Here is a 15,618-nt window from a genome sequence, read left to right on the forward strand (position 1 = left end):
CAGACCAACCAACAATAACCACCATTTCCAGCACTGGCCTCTCACCCCAGCTCAGACAGGTAGTTTGTCCCTCCACCGAGGGACACCACAGGACTGAGTCAGAAGTCTATGTTTGCATTGTACAGAGGTAAGATCGTGGAGCAGAACCTCCTGGGAACCATGTCAAAACATATGGAAGGCAGAGAGATGATTGGAGAACCAACATGGTTTCACCAAGGGCACATCGTGCCTGACTAAACTAGTGTCCTTCTATGATGGAGCAACTGCATCAGTGGGCAAGCGGAGAGCTACAGATGTCATCTGCTAAGAATTCTGTAAGGCCTTTCATACAGTCTCCCCTACCATTCTTGCCACTAAACTGGAGAGGTATGGGTTTTAGGGATGGAGGGTTAGATGGATGAGGAATTGGCTGGGTGGCCACGTCCAAAGAGTTGCAGTGAATGACTCAATGATGTCCAAGTGGAAACCAGTAACAAGTGGTGTCCTTCAAGGGTCCGTACTGGGACCAATGCTATTTAACATCTTCATCAACGACATAGTGGGATCGAGTGCACCCTCAGCAAGTTTGCAGAGGACACCAACCTGAGAGGTGCAGTTGATTCTCTAGAGGGAAGGGATGTAATTCAGAGAGGGACCTTGATAGGCTTGAGGAGTGGGCCCACGCAAACTTCATGAAGTTCAACAAGGTCAAGTGCATGGTTGTGTTGCATGCAGCTCTGCAGTCCTCAGCACAAGAGAGACATGGGCCTGTTAGAGTGGTTCCAGAGGAGGGCCTTGAAAATGATCTGCGGGCTGGAACATCTCTGCTACAAAGAAACGCTGCAAGAGTTGGGGTTGTTCAGCCTGGAGAAGAGAAGGCTCTGGGGAGACCTTATTGCAGCCTTTCAATATATAAAGGGGGCTTATAAAAAAGATGGAGAGAGAATTTTGCCAGGGCCTGTAGTGACAAGACAAGAGGCAGTGGTTTTAAACGGAGTGTAGATTTAGGTTGGACATAATGAAGGGGTGTTTTACACTGAGGGTGCTGAGAGACTGGAACAGGTTTCCCCAAGAAGTTGTGGATGCCCCATCACTGGAAGTGTTCAAGGTCAGGTTAGGTGGGGCTTTAAGCTATCGGGCCTAGGGAAAGATGTCCATGCCTACAGCACAAGAGTTAGACTAGATGATCTCTAAGGGCCCCTTCCACCTTAAACTGTTTCGTAATTCTGTGAGATGAGACAGAAGCATGCACATTATGTGCATGTGGTGAGATGAACCCGAGTGAGAACAAATGCCATCAGCTATTTCTAGGGGTGCCGCCAAGGCTTGCAGGATAGACTGTGTCTCAAGGTCACTTCACATTGAGAGTAACATTCCCTGGGAAACCACCTGAATTTGGACACTAAGCACTGGGATGTGCTTCCTTGAACCGAGGTCCCCGTGTCCATTCCTCATGCCTTGGGGCATCTCAGACAGGTACAGAATAGGGTGATACACCGCAGGGCTGAGGTGCCTCCCAGACTCCAGGAGTGGCAACAGGAAGCCACAGAGACACTATGGCAGCTGGCTGAATATGAGCCAGCAAGGTGCCCAGGTGGCCAAGAAGGCCAGTAGCATCCTGGCGTGTATCAGAAATGGCGTGGCTCACCAAGCCACTTTCAGTCATTTATCAGCAGTCCTGGCTAACCAGGGAGGTCCCAGTTGACTGGAGGTTAGCAAATGTGACACCCATCAAGAAGAAAGGCCGGAAGCAGGACTCGGGAAACTACAGGCCTGTCAGCCTGACCTCGGTGCTGGGGAAGGTTATGGAGCAGATCATCTTGAGTGCCATCACATGGCACGTACAGGACAACCAGGCGATCGGGCCCGGTCAGCATGGGTTTGTGCAAGGCAGGTCCTGCTTGACTAACCTGATCTCCTTCTATGACAAGGTGAATGAGGGAAAGGCTGTGGATGTTGTCTGCCTGGGCTTTAGTAAGGCCTTTGACACCATTTCCCACAGCATTCTCCTGGAGAAACTGGCTGCTCATGGCTTGGGTGGGCATAGTAATTGCTAAGTGAAAAACTGGCTGGATGGCCAGACCCAACGGGTTGTGGTGAATGGAGTTCAATGCAGTTGGTGCCCGGTCACAAGTGGTGTTCCCCAGGGCTCAGTACTGGGGCTGGTCCTGTTTAGTATCTTTATCAATGATGTGGAGGAGGGGATTGAGTGCACCATCAGTAAGTTTGGCGACAACACCAAGTTGGGTGGGAGTGTTGATCTGCTGGAGGATAGGAAGGCCCTACAGAGGGACCTGGACAGGCTGGATCGATGGGCCAAAGCCAGCTGTATGAGGTTCAACAAGGCTGGGTCCCGCACTTGGGTCACAACAACCCCAGGCAACACTGCAGGCTTGGGAAAGACTTACTGGAGAGCTGCCTGGGGGAAAAGGACCTAGGGGTGTTGGTCGACAATTGACTGAACATGAGCCGGCAGGGTGCCCAGGTGGCCAAGAAGCATCCTGGCTTGTATCAGAAATAGTGTGGCCTGCAGGACTAGGGAGGTGATAGTGCCCCTGTACTGGGCACTGGTGAGGCCACACCTTGAGTACTGTGTTCAGTTTTGGGCCCCTCACTACAAGAAGGACATTGAGATGCTGGAGTGTGTCCAAAGAAGGGCACCAGGGGAGGTTTAGGCTGGATATTAGGAACAATTTCTTCACTGAATGGGTTATCAAGCATTGGAACAGGCTGCCCAGGGAAGTGGTCGAGTTCCCATCCCTGGAGGTATTTAAAAGATGTGTAGATGTGGTGCCTGGGGACATGGTTTAGTGGTGGACTTGGTAGTGTTAGGTTTACAGTTGGACTCGATGATCTTAAAGGTCTTTTCCAACCTAAATGATTCTATGATAAAAGAGAGCGGCAGAAGTCAAGAGGTAAAATGTGCCCGTATAAATACAGTAGTTCTTCTGAGCAATGTTTCTCCATTTGAAATATTGGAAAGAAAATTTACTGTGCTAAGTGGCTGCATAAAAATATTAACATAGTAAAGAAAGCATAATCAGCTTGCTAGTACATACCCTCTGAGCTGTTAATAAAAAACCATGACAAAAAAATGGAAATTCATAGAAAAACTAGCAATGCTGGAAAGGAAGACTTTTTCAGCTATTGCATGGAGTTCTTTCCTGTGGAGGTTTCAAATTTGTCCTAAAATCTACGTTGAGGGCTTGCTGCAGTTATCCACACAGAGGTGGTCACTGCCTCCAGGATGCCCTGGGGTAGCTGAAGCACCCGTGTGGGAAATGCGTCCCAGGAGATATGGGAGCCCTTCTGGAGCATGAGCTGGGATGCAGGCAGAGTACCTCGGGGGTGGGGGAGGGCATCACCTGCCGCCAGCACTGCTGGGGTGGCTGAGCAGGGACCTCTCCAGCACAGCAGCACATTGTGTCCCCTTGGCTGCTGGCTCTGAGGGCACTTCGGACTGGCCAGCAGTGGGCAGACAGACACTTGGAGGTCTTGAAAGCCCTTACATTACTGTCCCCAACAAGATGAAAGCTTTGGGGAGGTCAGGGCTAGCTGGGACTGGAAGATGGTAGGTTTGGGGGAGGGAAGAGGGGCTTGGCCAAAAGAAATGAAAGATTTTGAAGAGGTAAGATGAGTTCAGGTAATGTTGATGCCTCTGCAACACTGACTGTGAAAACATTCATGGCAGGCCTTTACCCTATTTCTAACCAGCAACCTTAAGTCCTAAGCCTGCCCCTAAATGCTACCCCTCACCCTGCAAGGAATCCACTACTCCAATCCCTCACCTCAAAGTTTACCTCGAAACCAAAGTCCAAACACAGAACCCCTTACCCGTATTCTTACCCTATTGATCACCCCAATCCCTTGCCCATACCTCTAGCTTTAAAATGTTGGCTTTAACCCTAGCCCTCACCCCAGGCCTAAACAAAACCCTCATCCACAAGGGTAGCTCGTACCCTCAACACTAACCAGACACCCTCAGCAGAACACCAAACCTACCCTATAAACCTTTGCCTAATCCCCAGCCATGAAAGGTGAGCTGTAGTCCCTGAACCCTAACCTCAACACCTAAGCTCCAAAGCCGTTATTTCCCATGCTCTAATCCCCTCACCTTCAAGCCTTTCCTAACCCTAACTTAAGCTGTTTGGTCCCTTGGGGCAGGAGGGGGATCGTGAAGTCCCAGAACAGTCGCATGGCACTGGAAGAGGAATGTGAAGTGACCTGTATCTGATCAGCTCATAGGCCACAAGGAGGAGGTGGGTGGGAATGCTATGGTGAGGTCAGCTGTGCCTCAGGATCTCCTGGGCCAGCAGGAGGCACAAGGCCTTGAAGGTGGCTGTGAGGTCACTTCTGTCTCTGGAGTTGGTAGGGCAGCAGCAGGAACATGGCTGGGAACGGGACTGTGAGGTCACTTCTTTCTGCAGTAGCTGATAGCTCAGCCCTTGACTCATGGCTGGGATACGTGCTTTTAGGCTCACATCTGCCAGGGTCTCTGCCAGACCAGCAGAAGGCACGTGGTTGGCAAGTTGACTGTGGGAATCCCTAAGTACCTGGTAGGCCCATGCAGGAAGAGGGCTTGGATAGGGGTTGTCATGTCCTTTCCACCTGAGTACCCGATGGGACAGCAGTGCCCACATGATTTGGTTGTGCCTACTGGAGAAGCTGAAAGGCCAGCAGCAGGCACGTGGCTTGGACGATCACAGTGAGGTTCCTTCTGTCCAGTCAGCTGGTGCAGCAAGTCTTGCAGATCCCGTCTGTAGAAGGGTTATCCCATTTTGCTTCTGTGATCACTTTCAGTGTTTTCTTATAAAGGAAAAATTCAAGTAATCATTTCTAATGCCCCCAAAAGAGGGGGTTCACATGTGAATTTGTTGTTGCAGTTTTAGATAAAAGGAAGGACAAGCAGCTGGCCTAATCACCGGCACCAGGTGGGAGCTTCCTGCAGACTTCTCATTACAATCAAGTTTATCCTGCAACCCAGCAATATGCTCAGCACAACATGGCCTGAAGGCCAAGCTGAACGTGGAGCACAGCACAGGCCTGGGTCTCCTCAGATTTACCATTACATGGATTGCTAACGCCTTGATGTACAATGGTCTTCTGGTCAGGATCCCTGAACTGCCTGAGGAAGGCTGGGAAGAGGATGAGGTGTCCTCTAGGCAGCTGGAGGAAGGGACACAATTTTAGGCTCTAGTAATCACTGGGGACTTTGAAGACCATGGACCTCTGCTGGAAGTCCTTCCTTAGAAGGAAGGTGGAAGGTGATCCCTGACCCAACATGGGGGGATGCTCTCCTGGACTTGTTTTTCACAAGAAGACAAGGCAGGACTCGTGGAAGATGTGGAGGGTGTGAGTGAGTGGTAGGGTAGAAAACCCTGACGGAAGTCAGCAAGACAAATTGTAGCAGTGCTGAGCAGAGAGGAAGGATCACCTCCACCAACCCTTTGGCAGTGCTCTTCCCAACGCAGCCCAGGATGCCAGTGTCTGCCTTTGCTGCAAAGGTGCAAAGCCAGGAGAAGAGAAGAGAAAGCTTTGGGGAGACCCAATAACAGCCTTCCCACATCTTCTTGGGTACCAGCAAGAAAATGGAGCCAGGCTCTTCACTGTTGTGCATGATGGGAGGATGAGGGCCACTGGGCATCAGCTGAAACAAGGGAGGAAAATCCTTCTCCCCATCAAGACAATCAAGCACTGAAGCAGATTTCCCAGAGAGCTTGTGTCATCTCCATCCTTGCAGCTTTTCAAGCCCAAAATGAATAAGGTCCTGAGCAACCTGCTCTGAGCCCGTCGCTGACCCTGCTGAGAGCAGGAGGTTGGCCTAGAGATCTCTTGAGGTCCCTTCCAGCAGGAATGATTCTGTGCTTCCATCCACAACAGCTCTTTCCTTTATGATGGGAGGGAAAGCACTCAGGTTCCCAGTGACCACTGAAGTCAGCCAGAAAGAGGCTTGGTCAGATGATCTGTGGCTTTCTTGTCCCACTCCAGGCACTATTGCTCAGATGCGGGGCTGCTTGGCAGGTACCCCTCAAAGACCCTGATTATTTCCTTTGCTTCAACTTTTCTTTCCTTTTCCCCTCTTTTCCCACTCACAATTTCTTCCCCTTGACCATCCCAGTACCCTCCCATGCAAACAGCACATCTCTGTTTTCCCTTTCCTCCCTGGCCCTACTTTGGCTTCCTGTGTACCCTCATTTGGTGATTCTGAGCTTGTCATCATGGGAACTCCTGCCTTGGTCAGCAGTGCCATTAAACCAGTACCTCCTTCTATTAGCTGTAGTGTCCTGCAATTCCTCATGCTGTTATCTTGTCAGAGGCACCACTAAGCTGGTGGGCCATCTGTCCGTACACAGTAACAGCTGTGCCAACAGAGCTTCACTCCAGAGGGGCCTTGAGAAACTCTGGGATATGGCAACAGAAACCTCAGGAAGTTTTACAAGGAGAAGTTGCAAGTGCTTTATTTGGGGCAGAATAAGCCCCAACATGAGGGCAGGCTGGGACCTGAACAGCTCCGGAGTGCCCCTGAGAAGAAGGGCCTGGGCACTAAGAGGAATGCCATAGGAGGCAGTGGTACCTGCTCACCATGAAGAAAGCCAGCCGCATAGAGGGCTGCATTAGTTGGAGCATGGGCACCCAGAGAAGGGAGTTATCATCATCCCCCTTGTCTCAGCACTGGTGTGGCCACATCTGGACCAGTGTGTCTGGGTGTGGGGCTCCCTGGTCTGGAGGAATGGGGAGGACCTGGAGGGGTTCTAGAGGAGATCTGGCAGGATGGGGTTTGGGGCCTGTGTGGAGAGGCTGAGGGACCTGGGCTTCTTTAGCCTGGTGAAGTGGAGGCTCAGGGCACTACAGTAGTAGCCTGTAACTGCTTGAAGGGTGTTTCCAGAGATGATGGAGCTTTTGCTTGGTAGTGGGAAGAGAAGGAAACCTCCACAAAGAGCAGCTTGGAAGGTTCAGAGTGGATGTGAGAGAAAAGAAATGTCACTCAAAGTGTAGCCTTCTGGTACAAGAGGATACCTAGAGGGAGTCTGGATCAGCCCATGGCTTTGTGTTTCAAGGAATGGCCAGTGAGAGTAAAGAGCCATCAGTGAAGGTATAGAAATATCAGGGTGAGAGGTAGGTGGGAAAGCAAGAAGGATGTCAGCAGCCTGAAGGGAAAGAGGTGCAGGCATGGGACAGTGTAGGACAGCCTGCAGCAGAGATGGCCAAGGGCTCTAGCAAGGCTGAAAGGCCCAACAGGACTGGGGTCTTTGTCATCTTGCCTATAGCAGTTGCCTCTGCCACCAAGGCTGGTGAGATGGAACTTTAATTGGAGGGTCTCGGGATCTGCCTTCCCAGGGCCTGGGGGTCAGGGTTTGGCCTTTCTGCTTCATAAAACAAGCCAAAGGGTTTGCTCAGCGTTACAGGCACCTGCACAGAGCCTTTGCCTACCTGCTATCATGGCCTCCAATTATCTGCTCTAAGGAGTCCCTGGGGAGGCTTTGTCAGTAATGGTCCTCAGTGGGGCCCATTAATACTTCAAGGTACTTTGGGGTTTGCTTCTGACTTTGACTTCTTGAGCAGTTTGTTCAGTCTCCTCTCAGTAGCTGAGGTTCATGGAATGAGCCCCAAATGCCCTAATGAGCTATTTATCTTCCTGTGATTTTCTTCAAGTCTTTAAGACTTGTATCTCTAATTGGAGCTGTTTCATAGTGTAGTTAAGGAGGAAGATTTCAAAGTGCACCTAATAAGAATTATTTTTTCTTTTAAAAGGAATACTGTATTACCTTTTAGTTTAGAGAAGAGGTTATAGCAGCATTCTCCAGGAGATAATGATCCTGAGTGTCTCCTCAGGAGGTACAGACTAGTAGGAGAATCAGTTCCTTGAGGTCTGACACTGTATGGACAACCTTGCTCCTTCCCTCCCAAACCTCACCATTTCTGACGTTGGCCCCCTGGGATTTACATCACTGTTCCTTACATCAGACTTCTGCCCTGAAGTCTGCAGCTGGATGCTACAGGTCCTTTGCAGCATCTCCCACCTGCTCTCCTTCGAGAACTGGCTGCACACAGGCACAGAAGAATTTTTCCTATTTGCAATTAAAGAAAAGCAAAGCATGATAATGTTTCATAAACAATAAAACACACTCTGTAACCATATGCTCAATTCAAGTTACCTCTAATGAGGTTGCCTTTCTACAAGGGATAATCTTATGAGAAATATTTTTTTTTTTATTTTTTTTTTTATTTTTATTTTAGATAGGTAGATACAAAAAGAGAGATATAACTAAAAAGTTGGCTAAAGAGACAATTAGACTACTGAAAGACAGGCCAAATTTACTCACTGAAGCTCAAAGCAGCAGCATAGGGTAGGTAGGTGGATACAAAAAGATAGACATAAAGACAATTAAAGAGCTGGCTAAGGAGACAATTAGAGTGTTGAAAGAGAAGTAAGCTTTTACTCCCTGAAGCTCAAAGCAGCTGCAGAGGTGAGAGGTATCTGAATGAACAAAGAACAAGGGGAGGAGAAAACTGGAGAAAAATGGCAAGGGCCTTTGCCGAGGCAGTCTGCATCTGCAAAGATGACTTCAGAAATGGCCATTGTATCAGGACAGGTGCAAATATATGAAAGATTAGAGAAACTGAACAGACTGTGTCACAGGCAAAATGGTGGTAATGGAGTTACAGGGGAAGATCGATATTCCTTTTGAATCTCCCTTTTGACTTGGGATGGGCAGAGGTCTCTTGTGAGTGAGGACAAGGCAATGTTGCACCCATCTTTGAAAGGGGCCCAAGGTGCGACCCTGGGAACCCCAGGCTGTACACGCTCACTGGGGTGAGGAGTCTGCCATCAATTAGAGTCCTCTTGGGTGACTTCTCTGGGCACCTAAAAGAGATGAGGGTGCCCAAAAGCAGTCAGCATGGACTTACCAAGGGTAAATCCTACTTCAGTAAGGCAGTGGTGACGGTAAGGAAAGCTCTCAGGTTTCCTGTGACCCTGGAAGAAAGTCACATGTCAATACAGTCAGAGCAGCTGCCGCTTTCTTGTCCTGCTCCAGGCTGTGTGGCTCAGATGCAGGGCTACTTGACAGATATCCCCAAACAGCCCTGGTCACTTCCTTTGCTTCACCATTCATTTCCTTTTCATTAATTTCCCACCTCTCAAGTGCTACTCTTGAACCAGCCTTAGCCCCTCCCCTGCAAAAAGCCAACCCCTTTTCACCATTTCCCCACTGGCGCTGCCTTTCCTCACTTTGTACCCACCTTTGCTGTTTCTGAGATGGTTATCACGGTGCTTTCTACCTTGATTAGCAACTCCATTACACTAGTACTCTTTTCTTATCATCATTAGTGTCCTGCAGCTGCTTAAGTTATGGTCTTGTTAAAGGCACCGTGCCTCAGGATGGACATCAGCACATGTACTTTCAGTGCTTGACTGCTGGAGGTTCAGTCCAGAGGGACCTCGACACCTCTGGGGATTTGGCCAAGAGAAACCTGAAGGTTTGGAAGGAAAAGCTGGAGAACAACTGCATGCAGCAGCATGGGCAGTGACCACACCAGATAGGGAGTGCCCTGAGGAGAAGGGCCTGCGAGTCATGATGGCTGCCATAGGAGCCCGTGGGCTTTGCATTTCAAAAGGAAAGTGGAGAGACTGGAGAGGGCCCAGAGGAGGTCTGCCAAGATGGATTGAGGAGCCTAAAGCAGGAGGTGTGAGGAGAGTCTGAGGGAGCTGGGCCTCTCTAGCCTGCTGAAGTGGAGGCATGGGGCAACCTAATAAGAGCTTACACCCACCTGGAGAGGTGACAGATCCAAGCTCACTTCTGCGGTGGCTGATGGTATGAGAGAGGCAACAGCCACGAAGTGCCTCTTGGCAGCTTTAGGCCGAGACTTAAGAAAAATAAAATGGACTAGGAGGAGTGTTGCTCTTATCTCCACCTTTGGAACTCTTCAGGATTCAGCATAGAGACCCTCCATATATCTGAGATGTGTTATATCACACAAGGCATCCCCCACTTCTCATCTCCCCTCTCAGTCTCTCCTCAAGACGCTGTATCGCCAGCAACCACAAAAGCCATGGGAGCTGTCCTTCCCCACCTCACCTCTTATTCCCCTGATGTCACAGCTCCGTGATGGCACACGGGGCTCCTGCTCTCTGTGCCCCAGGCTGTGGGCTTTGGTGCCCGTTTGGGCTGCAGCACCTCAGACGTGGCACCAGGGCCAAGGGCAGACTTGTCACATGGAAACCTGGTCCCCAGAGATGGGAGCCCGTGTGTGGCAAGGCTTGGCTTCCCAGCAGAGGCATGCTGGAGTGGGTGGCAGGTGGTGCCATAATGATGGATGAGGTTCCCCCACGGAGAGCAAAAGCTGCAGTCCCCAAGGGCAGAGAGCAAGAGGCCTGGGCTGTGCAGCCCTGGCAGGAGAGGGCTTTGCTGTGCCAGGTGACTCTGCAGCACCGTGGGGCCTGTGCCAGAGGTGGAGCTGATCTGCAGGAAGGACAAGGTGCTGCTGAGAAAGTCCCTGGGGGAGGACAGCCTGTGATCCAGCCACACTGTGGACATCATGCTGAGGGCTGACTGGACAGAAAGCAGCTCTGCAGAGAAGGACCTTGGCATCCCAGGGGAGAAGCAGCTGAGCAGGATCTGAACTGAACCCTTGCGGCAAAGGCCAACAGCCTCCTAGGCTGCATTAGGAAAAGCCTTGCTGGCAGATGGAGGGAGGTGACCCTTGCCCTCCACTCAGCACTGGCGAGGCCCCATCTGGAGTGCTGTGTCCAGTGCTGGGCTCCTCACTACAATAAAGTTGTTGACCTACAAAAGCAAGTCCAGCAAAGGCCCATAAAGCTGTTTTAAGGGACTGCAGCATCTGTCATAGGAGGAAATGCTGAGAGATGTGGGACTGTTCAGTCTGGAGAAGAAAAGGCTCAGAGGGATCTTGTTAATGTGTATAAATACCTGATGGGAGGGCATGAAGACCAGGGAGCCAAACTCTTCGCAGTAGTTCCCAGTGACAAGACAAGGGGTGATGGACACAGCTAAAAACACATGAAATGCCATCTGAACCCAAGAAAGCACTTTTGGACTGTGAGGGTGGTCAAACACTGTAATAGGTTTCCCAGAGAGGTTGTGGAGTCTCCATCCATAGAGATGTTCCCAACCCAGCTAGACAAGGTGCTCAGCAACCTGCTCTAGCTGACCCTGCCTCGGCTCGGGGGTTGAACTAGATGATCTCCAGAGGTCCCTTCCAATCTCAACATTTCCATGATTCTGTGAGTTTGAAGGAGAAAAGTAAGAGAGAAAGAAAGGAACAACACCTAGCCTTGACTGCAAATACAGTGGGATCCCATGGAGAGGACCTAAGCAGGAGCATGGGAGAAGTATGAGAAGGAAGGAGCAGCAGCGATGTTCTGTAGTGACTGTTAACCCCCTCTGCACCATCCCCCCTGCTCCTTGTGGTGTTGGGGTAGGTAGAAGAACTGGGAACAATGGAGTAATTTGAGCCTGGGAGAAAGTGTGAGGGGAATGGTCTTTAATATTTTTGTCATTGCTTCTCACAATCCAAATATCTTCATAATTGGCAACAAATGAATTTGATCTTCCCCAAGTCAACGGGTCTTTGCCCATGGTGGTATTCAGTAACTGATCTCCTTTAGTTTATCTTGACCCATGAGTTATTCCATCTTATTTTCTCCCTTTGTCTTGTTGAGGCAGGGGAGTGAGTGAGCAGCTGGGTGGGTGTCTGGCTGCTGGCCAGGCTAGCCCTCTACAGGACCACCACATCAGGACTGCTGCATCCAGCATGGGGCTTCCCAGCACAAGAAAGACCCTGACAGACTGGAGCAAGTCCTGCAGAGGCCAGAAGGGTGGCTGGGACCTGGAGCACATTCTGGACAAGGAGAGGCTGAGAGAGATGGGTTCTTGAGAAATCGTTCAGAACAAAACACAGGAGCAAGAACCCAGGCCAGCTGGTGGGATCTCAATCAATGGAGATATTCAATATTTGTTGAGACAAGGCCATGAGCACCTGTTCAAGCTGCATCTGTCCGGGAACTGGCTTGGCTGAGAGAGCAGCTGTGGCAAGAGCTATGGGGCTTGTGTGCAATAAATGTCAGTAGGAAACTGGTTCCCTTTTTCTTAATACTGGTGGTGGAGTTGGGCATCACTGAGCCCCGGAGGAGGATGGGGCTGACCATGCAGGAAACGTCCCTTCTCAGGGCTGGGGTGTATGAACAGAGATGGACATGGCCGGTGTGTGGCACTGATCTGGGACAGTTTTCCCAGGGCAGCTTCCCCAGGATGTCCAGAGAACATGACACAGACCTGGCCTGTGTCTTCTGCACCTTTGGTGCCTTGCCTCCTTCACCATGATGCCTGACTCTGCACTGTCAGCACCCTGCTGGGGGCCCCCACCCTGCACACTCACACAGATTAGCTCTACACTGGGGCTTTCCTCTCCCGGGCACTTCCCAGCCCAGACCAGCCCCTCCCCAGCTCTCCCCACCTCCTCTGCCCTCTCCCAGCCCAGCAGAGCAGCCCAGTCTGGGCTGGCCCCATGGCAGTGCCCACCATAGGGTGCTGCAGAGCTCTGGGCACTCACCCCACAGCCCCAGCCCCTCTGAAGGGCACAGCAGCTCCTGGGGGGCAGAGTGGAGGGGGTTCAGGCTCCCCATCAGCCCCAAGGCTGGTGCTGGCTCCAAGAGCATGAGGAAACAGAGGCCAGGCACTCTCCGGCTCTCCTGAATTCATATTGTAGGTGATGCTCAGTCCTGACTGAATTTCCCCCTCCTCTGCTCCCACCAGCCCCACTCCCCAGGACAGCATGAGAGTCCTGGGGCTCATCAGGCAGCTCCTGCATCTCTCCACTCTCCCTTCCTTCTGCCTGCTGCGCTCCTACTGACTCCCATGGCAGAGTCCTTGTTTTGCATACCTCAGTTTAATCATAGAATCATAGAATCGTTAAGGTGGGAAAGGACCTCAGAGATCATCGAGTCCAACCTCATAACCTAACTGCCTGGTCCACCTTTAAGCCCTGTCCCCAAGCACCACATCCACACGATTTTTGAATACTTCCAGGGACCATGATTGTACCACTTCCCTGGGCAATGTGTTCCAATGCCTACCCACTCTCTCTGGGAAGAAATTTTTCCTAATATCTAATCTAAATCTCCCCTGGCACAACTTGAGCCCATTTCCTCTCGTCCTATCACTTGTTACCTGGGAGAAGAGACCGACCCCCACCTCGCTACAACCTCCTTTCAGGTAGTTGTAGAGAGCAATAAGGTCTCCCCTCAGCCTCCTCTTCTCCAGACTAAACAACCCCAGCTCCCTCAGCTGCTCCTCGTAAGACTTCTCCTCTAGACACTTCAACAGCTTCAATAGCTTCATGTTTTGCTTTTGGGGGAGTTCACATCTGAGGGCCTTTGACCTTCTGAGCCTCCATTCATTGCAACCCCAGGGCATGTGGGGAGTCCCCATCCTCTCCTCTCCTCACCCCTCCAGATTCATTTCCAGAGAGTCTGGTATATGCCATCACTCCTGTCATACATGAAGAAACCTGAGGAGAGAAAGGGAGCTCATGGGCCATCTCCCCTCCCGTTGAACACCAAGAAGAGAGCTTTTAAATCCAGAACATTAGGTCCAGTGGAACCCAATAGTACCATGAGCTTAACTCCCAAAACACTGAGAACAAAAGGAGATCAGACTCTTCAAAAAAACAATTCCTTGGACATTTTCTTGGAAATACCTTTGGAGGAAGAGCGCAGCCTTCAGGCACTGGACCTGGGAGATTCTGTTTTATTGAAGAGCTGCTCTTGGGCATGCCACATCTGACACAGTGTTGTGCAAGAGTCAGACACAACAAGATCAAGCCTCAAGACAAGTAGTATAAGCCCAGAAAATTATCTATAAGCAGGATTATCATGAGAGAAGAAAACAGACTCCTGGCCTAAGAAAGACTCTGGGAAATGTGCAGAGAAGGGAAGGCAGGTTATTGTCTGTGAAACAGCATCCATTGGGCCAGTTTCCATAGGGCATCCTTGAGCTCCTGGTTCCTCATGCTGTAGATGAGGGGGTTCACTGCTGGAGGCACCACAGTGTACAGCACTGTCACCACTAGGTCCAGGGATGGGGAGGAGATGGAGGGAGGCTTCAGGTAAGCAAACATGGCAGTGCTGACAAACAGGGAGACCACAGCCAGGTGAGGGAGGCACGTGGAAAAGGCTTTGTGCCGTCCCTGATCAGAGGGGATCCTCAGCACAGCCCTGAATATCTGCACATAGGACACCACAAGGAAAACAAAACACCCAAAGGCTAAACAGGCAGTGACCACAAGAAGCCCCACTTCCCTGAGGTAGGCGTCTGAGCAGGAGAGCTTGAGGATCTGGGGCACTTCACAGAAGAACTGGTCCAGGACATTGCCTTGGCAGAGGGGTAGGGAAAATGTATTGGCAGTGTGCAAGAGGGCATTGAGAAACCCAGTGCCCCAGGCAGCTGCTGCCATGTGGACACAAGCTCTGCTGCCCAGCAGGGTCCCGTAGTGCAGGGGTTTGCAGATGGCCATGTAGCGGTCGTAGGCCGTGACAGTGAGAAGACAGTATTCTCCTCCAATGAAGAAGAGAAAGAAAAAGACCTGTGCAGCACATCCCAAGTAGGTGATGGCCCTGGTGTCCCACAGGGAATTGGCCATGGCTTTGGGGAGAATGGTGGAGATGGAGCCCAGGTCTATGAGGGAGAGGTTGAGGAGGAAGAAGTACATGGGGGTGTGGAGGTGGTGGTCACAGGCTATGGCGGTGATGATGAGGCCGTTGCCCAGGAAGGCAGCCAGGTAGATGGCCAGGAAGAGGCAGAAGTGCAAGAGCTGTAGCTCCCGTGTGTCTGCGAATGCCAGGAGAAGAAACTCGTTCGTGGAGCTGCCATTGGACATTTGCCGCTTCTGGGCATGGAAACTGCCAAGGGAGAGAAAAGAGAAAAATTCAGAGAAGCTTCTTGGAGCAAAATTTCATTCATTCATTGTGCAATACCTAAGGGCGCCTTTCCTTCTTGTGCAGGACTGTTATGCAGCTCGGAGGCTTCAGCTCTGGTTTGTGCTGGCTGAGTGTGCTGTGCAGAGCCGTGCCCTCTCCCCAGGGGCTCCTGAAGGGTCAGCCCTGCTTTCCAGCAATGACCCATGGAGGCAGCAACAGCCCAGGGTGTTTGGAGGGAGGCTTCCTGGGGAGGAGTTCCCTGTGCTGCACTAGAGCAGAGGGCAAAAAGCCCAGAAGGACGCTTTCTTCCCCAGAGGAAGGTGGAAATGAGGTGCAGCAAATGTGTCTCGTCACAGAGGTTGCTCTGGAAAAGACACTGGCCTGTCCTGGGAGCAGAGGGGTCCTGTTCCATGTGCAGAGTTCAAAACACCTCTCCTTTCCAGCACAGCTCTGCAGAGTGTGAGGAAGAGGACAGGACAAGGATGCTGATTGGCATGGGCAGATCGGGTGCTCTCAGACATCTCCAAGGTCCTACAGGAGAGCTGTGCCCTTCTGCAGGGATGCTGACAGCCCCGCAGGACTCCCTGTCCAGCAGAATCCGGTGTCTTAAGGTGCTGTCTGCTAAGGGAAGCAGTGCCTCATTGCCCAAGCACTGAGTGCAGTGTCTCGAGCCTGGCAAATGAAGAGAGGGCTTGGGCACC

General features: G+C 51.2%; 1 protein-coding gene across 1 annotated transcript in view; it reads right to left on the reverse strand.

Annotated features, from left to right (window-relative positions):
• LOC309603188 (olfactory receptor 14J1-like) overlaps positions 1–14,877 on the reverse strand; it is a gene marked incomplete at both ends in the record, with an annotated part of 29,228 nt that extends 14,351 nt beyond the window's left edge. Inside the window, one exon of the mRNA XM_082338096.1 lies at positions 14,584–14,877. Coding sequence (XP_082194222.1) covers positions 14,584–14,877 — 294 coding nt within the window. The remainder of the gene's footprint in view (positions 1–14,583) is intronic.
• Between the last annotated feature and the right edge of the window lie 741 nt (positions 14,878–15,618).

The sequence above is a fragment of the Platalea leucorodia genome (genome assembly GCF_965183815.1).
Source record: "Platalea leucorodia genome assembly, contig: HAP1_HAP1_SCAFFOLD_24, whole genome shotgun sequence".
NCBI classification, from domain to species: domain Eukaryota; kingdom Metazoa; phylum Chordata; class Aves; order Pelecaniformes; family Threskiornithidae; genus Platalea; species Platalea leucorodia.